The 11,223-nt window shown below is 35.2% G+C and overlaps 1 protein-coding gene across 1 annotated transcript; it reads left to right on the top strand.

Annotated features, from left to right (window-relative positions):
* The first annotated feature begins 1,079 nt into the window (after positions 1 to 1,079).
* LOC110898830 (transcription factor EMB1444) lies at positions 1,080 to 10,617 on the top strand. The gene is made up of 11 exons (XM_022145676.2): positions 1,080 to 1,247; positions 2,062 to 2,594; positions 5,085 to 5,246; positions 5,328 to 5,421; positions 5,948 to 5,989; positions 6,081 to 6,140; positions 6,501 to 7,226; positions 7,962 to 8,063; positions 8,980 to 9,129; positions 9,611 to 9,736; positions 10,334 to 10,617. Exons 2-11 carry the CDS (start codon positions 2,497 to 2,499, stop codon positions 10,418 to 10,420), a joined length of 1,647 nt encoding a protein of 548 aa, XP_022001368.1. The 5' UTR covers positions 1,080 to 1,247; positions 2,062 to 2,496; the 3' UTR covers positions 10,421 to 10,617.
* The last annotated feature ends 606 nt before the right edge of the window (positions 10,618 to 11,223 follow it).

Genomic DNA, 11,223 nt, shown 5'->3' with positions numbered 1-11,223 from the left:
TGGGTCGTTTTTTAGAACCATCCACGCGCGAACGTGGGGAAAGTTGGAACCATGATTGTCTTTATACTTTTCCAATGCCCTTTTGAACACATCTTCGTCGTTCCACCCGCTACGACGGTCACTTGTATATAATTTGTTATACTCCTCGCAAAACCGATTAACGGTCGAGTTCAATTTTCGCCACTTCGAGGAAATCGAGTCGATATCTCTATACGGGCCTTGGTCCATCATGGCGAGAAACTTGGTCAATACTTTGGACCAAAACCCGTCACCCGGTTGGTTATTACCTATAAAAAAACGAACAAATAAAATTAAATAAACAAAACAAACCTTAAAACATATAAAATAATAAAAAAAACTTACTGTTATGAATAAAAAAATTAAAAAACCTAAACTAAACTTACTGTGAAGAATTAAAAAATTATTAAATTTAAAAACTTAAAAACTAAACTTAAAAAAACTTACTGTTATTAAAAAAAATTAAAAACTAAACTTAAAAACTATTAAATTTAAACCAAAAAAAAACTATAACACTTAAAATGTAAACATGTTTAATTTATATAATTTAATATTATAGCCGTTTGGCTTTATTCAAAATTTAGAAATTTAATTTTTTTTTTATATTAACGGTCATATTTTAAAGGGGGGGGCCCACAGTTTTTGCGTCGTCGCCAACGTCCATTTTCGGACGGAGAAGACGGGGACGTATGGGGGCGGCACGGTGTTTGGACCGTCGCCGACCCGCGACGGGCCGGGGCCGACCCCCATACCGTATAGCCTAACATGAATAAGTATTCCAAATAAGTCAACTCAATAAATAACTTCATGTAAATTACTTTAAATAGACACACATCTTACAAACATAAAAGAATAAAAGAAACAACTTCAAAAAATCTATAAAGAAAAAAAAGAAAACTAATTTAATATTAACAAATTAAGCTAAATAAAATAATGATAATAAAAAAAAGTGAGAAAAAAAGAGAGAGATGACTTTAACACCCGTCCAAACCCGACAAGCATTCACGTCAATCTCAAAGACGGAACCGCCCCACGTCATATATAACACTTTCCTCACCTAAAACCCTCACTCTCTCTCTATCTCTCTCTACTTTCTCTCTCTAAAAATCCTTCGCATTCTCTCCATGTTCTTCTGCTTCAATCATTACAGAGCTATGGAGGCCAATGAATTCGAGCTTTATACTCATTAAATCCACCGTCAATTCATCGTAATCGTACTAATTCCACCGGTACGTTCATTGTTTATTGTTTTCAGTTATCAGTTTTCAGTTATGTTCATGATTGTTAGTGTTTAGAGATATGTGATTAGCTAATTAGGATAAGTAGCACCACAGGATGTAGATCGTATTTAGTAATATGTTAGTAATTGTTCGTATGGACTTAAGTTAGGGTTTATTCGACGTTTAATTGCGATATGTGATTTATGTAGTGTTTGAAGAGGATTAGAGGAGTAATATTTGTAAGTTATACGTTCATGTTGTGTGTATGAGTTGAAATTACTGTTAGCTTGTCTGGATTCTACTGGTATGTTCATTGTTTTCGGTTTTGTTCGTTATAGTTATAGTTATAGTTAGTGTTTAGACTTTAGAGGTATCTGATTTGCTAATTAGGATCAGTAGCACCACAGGATGTAGATCATATGTTAGTAATCGTTTGTATCGACTTAATTTAGGGTTTATCCGACTTCTAATTGTTATAGAAGAACTAACTTTGCTAATTGCTATGTTCATGTTGTGTGTATGACTTGAAAAGTTGAAATCATTGTTAAGATATTTTCTACTTGGTTTGGGTTTTAGATTGCAGGTTTGTCTGTTCATTTTGATTTCGTTAAGTTCGTTTAGAACTAGCTTATACGTTCAGGTTATGTGTACGTGTACGAATTGAAATCACTGTTTAAGATACTTTTTACTTGATTTAGGTTTTAGATTGCAGGAATACGAATTTTGGTGAAATGACTAAATTTTTTTCTTCATTTATGATTGGATACAGTAATTGATATGTGTTTACTAATGACTGATTGATTCATAATTTTTGTCTATGCAGGTTTCTCTGTTCATTTTGATTTCGTAAATTTCGTTTATAAATAGCTTTGAGGTGAAAAGGTATCGTCCTTTAGCGACTGTTGTGTTCATTTTGAGCTTTGATTTCTAGTTAATGGAAGGCTGTCAAGCAAGCTCTGAATCGAATCGGTTGCTTACTTCTTTGACATCGTGTGATCTTGAAGCCGAAAATTCGATACTGCTTCTTGGTGGTGATCTCTGAATTAGATTCTTAAGAACAAGAACAAAGGTCGCTTGTTAGATATGCGCTGTCTCTTAATGGTTTCCTCAGGGCCACCAATAAAGAAAAGATCTGGTTTGCGGATTAAACAAGCAGGGCGTGGTTCATACAGAGCTAGTTAGGTGTATTTGTTCCTTAGATTTTTTTATCCAAGTTGATCTTTGCTGTACTGGGTGAGTTTTATATTGAAGAAATAAGATGGGTTCTACACCTTTAAGGAGGTTTTTACAGAGTCTTTGCACCAATTCTTGCTGGAATTATGCTGTATTTTGGAAGCTTCGGCAACAAAACCAAATGTATGTCCTACTTTTCCTCTTTCTTAGATAATAAAGTACACAGATGGTCCTTGTGGTTTATCAAACTTTTGGATTTTGTCCCTAGCTTTCCAAAAGTACACGGATTGTTCCTGTGGTTTGCACTTTGTATGTAACGTATTTAGTCCTCAGCCAACAAATCTAAAGGTTTTAGCAGGTGTTAGGGGCTAAATGTCTTGTAAAGTGCAAACCACAGGGACCATCCATGTGACTTTTGGCAAAGTTGGGGACTAAATGCGTTACAAAGTGCAAACCACCGGGACCGTCCGTGTACTTTTGGAAAGCTAGCGACCAAATCCAAAATTTTGGTAAACCACATGGACCATCCGTGTACTTTACTCTAGATAATAACTTGTACTGTGAAATTTAATCTACAATTTGTTTCCAACGTAGCGTTAAACATTTTGTTGCGTTGGAATGTGTAAATTCAGGGATAATGCATGTTGAGGCTACCCGTGTCTTTTACCTTTTTCATTAAGGCCATCCATATCTTGAATCTACTTTATGTGCCATTAAAGTATATATCCGGAATCGGATTGGTTCATTGTACCAGGTTCTGCCAAAAACATGCCTGATGATGAAGACTTCCTTAAATATTTCAGAAAGACAAAAATACACTTGCATCAATCTGTTAAAAGCAGCCATTGGTTGTAAAATATAGTTATTTTGTCATTTTACAAACTAGGTATAAAGAAAGTCATATACATACTTGGGTGACCTCGACATACATCATCTATTAGCATAATTATGTTACAGAAGTTATCGACATCTATCAACCAATATAAAGCGGTGTATTAAATCATATTTTTTAGCTATAGCTATTATGAACTCTTCTTTGTTCTGTTAACGAACATGTCATATGTTTGAAGTGCTCCTTGTTCAACTGCAAGTTATTTATGGAGTAGTATTTTTTATTATAACAGAACTACCCTTACACCTTGGCAAGCAGCCAAGTCTCATTTAGACTTTTTTTCCCTTTAATTTATAATGTACTGCTATGTTGTATGATGGGGGTGGAGACATGATTATATTATTAAGTGAATTACAAAAGTGGTCCCTGGAGGAGTTGAATATCTTCACTAAAATTGCTCTTTTTGATAATAACAAAATTTCATTTTCTTTTTTCAATTTTACTAGTCTACCTTCAACGCACCCCACCTCCAATACAATTATGCCTCATACACTCCTCGTCTATGTAGTTAATATCGGTATATTGGTCCCCATGTAAAATATCGGTACCGATATTATCGGCGATATTGACCGATATTTGACCGGTATATTACCGATATTCCCATATCAGTACCTTTGTTCTTAGTTCTACCATTCGTCTTTTTTCTTATTGCTGCTATTAGTGTTTTAAGTCTTAATTGTTAATTTTTAGTGTTAAATGTTGGTGTTTGAAGTCTTGATCAGTTCCTACTTGCTACAATTGTTAGTGTTTTGCAAGTTGCAAAAGGTTAATTTGTTAATGGTAGGAGAGTATACTGAATTGTGCTATATATATAAATTCTGCATGATATTAAAATTACCGATATCCCACCGCGATAACCTATATCTCAAATATCGGCCCTTGACCGACTGCATAGATTACATATTTAGAAATGTACCTACGTTGAGCCAAATCTATTCTGACCCGTTACATGACCCACTTATTTGCCACCAATGTAGTATGACACTGCTGTTGTAAATCTGGGTATGATAACGGGTAGGGTTGCAATTTTGAATTGTGAACGGATAGGCAACGGATCGAAGAGATACAGAAAATCACCACTCTTTGATTCCTAGGGCTGTCTAAAATTGAATCAAGGACACAGAAACACCACCAAAATTCAATGATAGAATCCAAAGAACACCACCTAATTGGCCAAGATTAGGCTAGCAATGGACGGTTACTCTTCAAAGAAGAGTTAAATGAAATAAAAACTTCACTAAAATTCATCTCCCCCAAATACCGAGTGTCTTACGAAACACATAGAAAAATAAAGAGAACATTGGCCACAACCATGCTACAATTTAGGGAATTAAAAAAACTGAAACATTAAATAAATAAAAACAAAATTAGAATAAAAGAGCATGTGTGTAGCATGAAGATAGTTGTCCTGCATTGTAGCCCTTAACAAACGATTATGGAGGGTCATGGATTTGGAGCTCCATTTGGATTGGGCTGACCCAGGTAAATGGTGACCCAGCCCAGGTGTTGTTCGGCCCATTTCTATGCCCATCAACTATGATGTTATTTCTGTGACTTAACTTGGCCTAATATATAGTATTTTTCTTCTGTTATGATATTAAGATGCAAAACTGTATTTATTTCTTTTATATGGTCAGAATATTGACAAATGACTATTGTAACTGCACTTGTTGTTGTTGTACTCTTCCTCTATATTGTCTTTCACTCTTTCTTAATATGTAAACAGTAAATGTATAGACTATCTGTATGTCAATGTTAACAATACTAATCTGGAATTTTAGGGTTTTGATGTGGGAAGATGGATACTTTGGCACCTTAAAAGTTCAAGATGCTAGCAAAAACATATTTACTGAAACACGTGGTTATAATGGAACGTTTCTTGGAGATGCGTATGAATTAGCAATGGCTTATATGTCAACCATTAATTATGCATTGGGTGATGGGTAAACATCTTTTCTTCTACCTTTTTTGTGTGTGAATTTGTTAAAAGCAATAAACTGATTTTATTTTGTAAATCATTGTAGGGTTGTTGGTGATGTGGCATATACAGGAGACTGTCGCTGGGTTTTTGCAGATTCAAAGTCATACGGGAATTTCAACACCGCATCAAATCCCGAGGTGAGTTATAATCAACACTAAATCATAAATACCTAAAGAGTAAAATGCTATTTCCGTCCCTGAGGTTGGTCAGCTTTGCGAATTTCATCTAGAGGTTTGTTTTTTCGCATCTGGATCCAAAAGGTTTGAAATCTTGCCATTTTCATCCGGCTCATTAACTCCATCCATTTTTCTATATTAAGTGGTATTTTCGTCTTTTTAGTTAACTTAAAGGGCAATTCGATCCTTTTCATTTTATGTACAAGCATTTAAAAGACCCTTGCTAAATAAAAAACAAAAATAATATACGTAAAAAGACGAAAATACCCCTTACTTAACGGAGAAAAATGAATGGAGTTAACGATCCGGATGAAAATGGCAAGATTTCAAACTATTTGGATCTAAATGCGGAAAAACATACCTTTGGACGGAAGTCTCAAAACTGGCCAAACCTCGGATGAAAATGGCATTTTACTAATTCCTAAAAGTAAACTAGTGAGGTCATATGTTGAGCAGTAAATTTACTATCTTATCCTTTCATTGGCAGCATGCAGATGAATGGTTATTTCAGTTTGCAGCAGGTGTCAAGGTATTTTGACTATTTTCATTATTGACTATATCTCATATAGTTGCATGCTAAATCTTTTTTGACTAATAGTTTCATGTTTGCTTCCATGCAGACTATATTGCTGGTGCCTGTCATTCCACTTGGAGTTTTACAACTCGGCTCATTGGAAGATGTACGTAACGCGTTAAACTTAAACGGGCCACAGGTTGGGTAACAGGTCAAAACGGGTTAGGTGGACCCCGAAATACTTCGTCCAAAATGTTCATTTTTTTTTAATTTTGACAAATGGTTGGTGTGTGAAATACAATTACATAAGTTGTATTTTTACATTAATAATTTGACTTTTTGAACACTTTGGATGACTATTGACCTTTTCAAATTGTTACATGTAACAGAACTTGAATTGACCCATTCGTGACTTTTTCAAATTGTTACATGTAACAGAACTTGAATTGACCCATTCGTAAGTTAACGAGTCTAAATTGTCACCTCTAGCTTTACATATTGATTTGTTCTTCCCTTAATGTTACAGCTTCCAGAGGACGCACAAATGGCGAACTATATTAAAGATGAATTTTTTACACATCAAGATTTGATGGAGTACGCTGATGCTTCTTTTGCAACAAGCCACCTTTTTTCATCTCAACCGCCAAAAACCATTGATGACTTCATCTGGTCAAACCACACACTGTTGACCAAAAGTCTTTCAACACCAACTTCTGACAACTGGTATTCATCTCATTCTTCAAGTGCGATTGAATTCCCAGATCCGCTACATCAATCCACAGATTTGATCAATTCCGAGATTCCAATGAACCTACAGTTAGTTAGTGATGTGGGCCCGTCCTTAAACTTCCCTAAAGAGTGTGAGCTGCATAAAGCTCTCGGGCCCGCTTTCATTGCTGACTCATCATCTAGTAAAACCAATGAAACCGTTTTCAATATAACGGGCTTTGAACAATCAGGTTCACTAATTAGTAACCAGTTAGCAGTTGCACCGTTTACTAGAGTAAAAAATCATAACAGTAGTTCTTCACCTTCGGCTATTACATATGAGGGTGTAGTTGAAGAATTGACAGAGGAAGAAGGGCAACAAAGTAATTGTGATGTTTTGCATCAAAGTAAGGGTTCAAAAGCATCTGTTGCTAGCAAAAGAAGGGTCAAGTCAGGTGCTAAACAGAAGGCTAGACCTCGCGACAGGCAATTGATTCAGGACCGGCTCAAGGATCTTCGCGAACTTGTTCCAAATGGAGCAAAAGTGAGTGTTTTCTGAGCTTCTCTCTTTTTTTAACGAGTAAAATGGCATTTTTGTCCAGGTTTGGCTAGTTTTGCGACTTTCGTCCAAATGTTTGTTTTTCCGCGTCTGGATTCAAAAGGTTTGAAATCTTGCCATTTTCATCCGGCTCGTTAACTCCATCCATTTTCCTCCGTTAAGGTAGGGGTATTTCCGTCTTTTTTGTTAACTTAAACTGCAATTTGGTCTTTTTCACTTAAGGACTCGCCTATACATTATGCTAAATGCTTGTACATAAAGTGAAAAACACCAAATTGTCAAGTTAACAAAAAAGACTGAAATACCCCTGAATTAACTGAGAAAAATGGATGGAGTTAACGAGCCGGATGAAAATGGCAAGATTTCAAACCTTTTGGATCCAGATGCGGAAAAACAAACCTTTGGACGAAAGTTGCAAACTGGCCAGACCTCAGGAACGAAAATGTTATTTTACTTCTATTGTGTTAATTAGTGTTTTTTAAAGAAAAGCATAATAAAGTTGTTTGCGGGTCAATCCAACTTGACTCTGCTCATTTCGACCTGTGTACTAAAACTGACGTGTATATTATGAACCCTATTCATCTTTTGTTTTTAAGTTATTTTCTTTAATAAAATATTGATTATACTTGGTGACCCATTGGGCTCCCAAACATCAACATTTTGATGTTTCTTAAATTACTTCATTGGTCATATTATCATTCTAGTTTCACTTGAATGCAGTGTAGCATTGATGGTCTGCTAGATCGAACTATAAAACATATGCAGTTTTTAGAAAGCGTGAGTGATCGTGCTGTCAAGTTGAAGCAGTGTGTCCAATCAGAGGCAAGTGATTATAACATATTGTTAATTTTGGGGCAGACTGCACCAATTATAAATGAATTTCACACTTATTCTTGTTTTTAATTACGAACTTTAAATTAGGCAGAAAACAGAAACCAACTTACATTTTATTACCGATTTTAGAAACAAATGACCTGTTCAACCAGTAGCAGCGAATCGTCTTTTTGTTGATTATTAAAAAATGTCGTCTTATGTGTCATTTTTTATTGTCCATGTTTTTGCCATGTGGCATCTGTTATGATATTTAATAGTTAGTTTTTAACTACAAGTAATCAATTTGATTTTTTTTTCTTTTCATGTAATCCTTTTTTTGCATGTGTAGTATCTGCATGACATCAATTAATGTCACATTAATTGATGTCACATTAGCAATTTTTCGGTAAAATCAGTTAAATAAAAATCGTTTTATATTTTATTATCGGTTTTAGCAACCACGATACATTTTATTACCATTTGTAGCAACACGTGCTCTTATATAATGTATTTTACTGTTTTTTAATAATTGCTGATGTGGCATCTTTTTTTTTTAATTTTTGTTTACATGTGTATACCATGTGATATTTGGTTATAAATTCTAAATACTAATAAAAAAATCATTTCCTTAAACAGTAAGTGAGTTAAATTTTTTGTTTTTGCATAAGCATTTTTTTGCATACATGGCGCTGGCATGGTATGCCACCTCAGCAATTAACAAGTAAAATCATTTTCTAATTTAAAGCTGTTTGTTAATATTGGAAGAAGTGTAGAATAGTTCGTTTCTATTTCGTACAAACCCTTAAATCTTATTCTTACTTCTATATCAGCCCATGTGTCAAACTGTCAGTGGACATACGCTTATACAAGCCTTACGTACTTACTTGAGCTTCTTTTTAAAAATGTATCTCCACTTAATTTACAGAAAGTAGGAACTGTTCTGAAAGATAATAGAACGCCCGTGGTCAAAGATAGTCAAAGTGGGGCAAGCTGGGCATTTGAACTCGGAGGTGATTTAGAAGTATGCCCCATACTTGTTGAAGATCTTCAGTATCCTGGCCACATGGTTATAGAGGTCTGTGTGACGTGTTAGCACTTCCTATAGTCTTTATTTTTTAAAGAGTAAAATGCCATTTTCGTCCCTGAGGTTTGGCCAGTTTTGCGACTTTCGTCCAAAGGTTTGAAATTTTGTCGTTTTTATCTGACTCGTTAACTCCATTCATTTTTCTCCGTTAAGTAGGGAAATTTTCGTCTTTTTTGTTGACTTAAAGGGCAATTCGGTCTTTTTCACTTTATGTACAAGCATTTAGCATAATGTACAAGTATTCAAAGAAGACGAAAATACCCCTGACTTAATGGAGAAAAATGGATGGAGTTAACGAGTCGGATGAAAATGGCAAGATTTCAAACCTTTCGGATCTAGATGAGGAAAAACAAACCTTTGGACGAAAGTCACAAAACTGGCCAAACCTTAGGGGACGAAAATGGCTTTTTACTCCTTAAACTTTCATATTTTTTAATTTCATATTCACTAGTTATTTTCTCTCGTGTAACAGATGATATGTGATGATAGCATGCGTTTCCTTGAAATAGCTGAGGTGATACATGGCCTGGAATTGACAATTTTACACGGAGTGATGGAAAAACGTTCCGGACACACATGGGCCCACTACATTGTCGAGGCATGAAACCTTTTTTTAATATATTATGATATTTTCTTCAGGTTATTATATATACTGGTTTAGTAGTTTATGGTTCCACTCGCCCACGCGGTTCATGGAAAGGGGTCACTTTTAGATGAAACAGACAAATTTTCAATGGGTCTGACTAGAAGGTGCAAAATGCCGGTTGGATTGGGTAACGGGTCTGTTGACCCGAATCACTTTTTGTTCATTTTATAATTAAAAGTTCATGTTGAATACGACTAATAATTTGTTATCACTATAATGATTGGTTTTCTTTGATAGGCTAATTTAGTATATTATTTTATTTGTTGACGATGACGCTATGTCTGTTGCGCCATCTTCTCCTGCTCATGTGTCTACACCCACTCACGTTTGGCCCATTTGTAAAAAAAAAAAAAAAAAAAAAAAAAAAAAAAAAAAAAACCCCTGAATGGACCGATTTATAAGTAAATTGGTTAAAATCGTCTCCTCAAGGTCCCATTCTCATAGAAATAGTAAAATCTAGGGGTCTAAAGTAATGTTTCACACATATTTGAAAATTATGATGTGTTATTGTTGATATGTGAAGTCATATAAGCCGTTGTATGCATGCAGGCGCCAAAGGGATTTCACAGATTGGATATATTTTGGCCGTTGATGAAGCTTTTGCAGCAACCTAGTCCAATATGTAGCAAAATATGATGCTATCCAAGTGTTAACTGAATTTCTTAAGTTTGATTCTGTGTTTATCATATGGTAACTACTTAATATCGACTGGACTATTAGTTTTGAGTTGATTTGTAGCATAAGTCATATTTGCAACATAATTATGTACATGTCGGATCCTTTGGTAAGTATTCTTGTGATGAAACTTATTCAGTAGGTTTGTTTTCTTGTTTTTTTTGGCTGCTTGATACCTTCTTGACATGTTTAGAGCGATTCAAAATTGATTGATGTGATAATTGAACATTTAGATGATTGAATGTTCATAAGGAGTGAAGGTTTCTATCAAGAAAATAAAAGCCTGGTAGATTACAATTAATATTAATATAAATATAAAAGATGAACATGTAACATTTTTTGAACCGCGTGTAATTTTATTCACTTTTGGTGATTAGTTTTGTGTTGTTGGTAAGAAATCAATAGAAAATTGTCCAGGATAAAGCATTTTGGTCCTTTCAACCAGACAAAAGACTGACCGGGTGTCTGGTTGGCAGGACCAAAACACGGCCAAAGCTCGACGTTTTGGTCCGGTCAACAGACCCGTCAGAGACCTGTCAGTCTTTGTCTGGTTGACCGGACCAAAACGCCGCACTTTGGCCACAGCTTGACACTACAAGGTGTGCATATAGGACAAAAAAGCTCTTTTTGGGCTGACTATCTACAGACCAAGTGTGCAAATAGTCTCCCCCTAAAGTAAACATAGGGTCTGTCTCAGCCATGACTATGGAATCTGTTAACACCCGCTCGCAGGTTTAGTTCTTATTTAAAAAAAAAACAGCACT

Source organism: Helianthus annuus, chromosome 13 (genome assembly GCF_002127325.2).
Source record: "Helianthus annuus cultivar XRQ/B chromosome 13, HanXRQr2.0-SUNRISE, whole genome shotgun sequence".
Lineage (NCBI taxonomy): Eukaryota > Viridiplantae > Streptophyta > Magnoliopsida > Asterales > Asteraceae > Helianthus > Helianthus annuus.
The sequence above is the reverse complement of the archived record's forward strand: the minus strand, read 5'-3'. Positions and strand labels throughout refer to the sequence as shown.

What these genes read in the sequence shown, in the direction of transcription:
- LOC110898830 (XM_022145676.2), top strand. Translation starts at nt 2,497, where the DNA reads ATGGGTTCTACACCTTTAAGGAGGTTTTTACAGAGTCTTTGCACCAAT. An exon ending in CTTCGGCAACAAAACCAAAT is followed by an intron (nt 2,595 to 5,084) that starts GTATGTCCTACT and finishes CTGGAATTTTAG; the next exon opens with GGTTTTGATGTGGGAAGATG. An exon ending in AGCAGTGTGTCCAATCAGAG is followed by an intron (nt 8,064 to 8,979) that starts GCAAGTGATTAT and finishes CTTAATTTACAG; the next exon opens with AAAGTAGGAACTGTTCTGAA.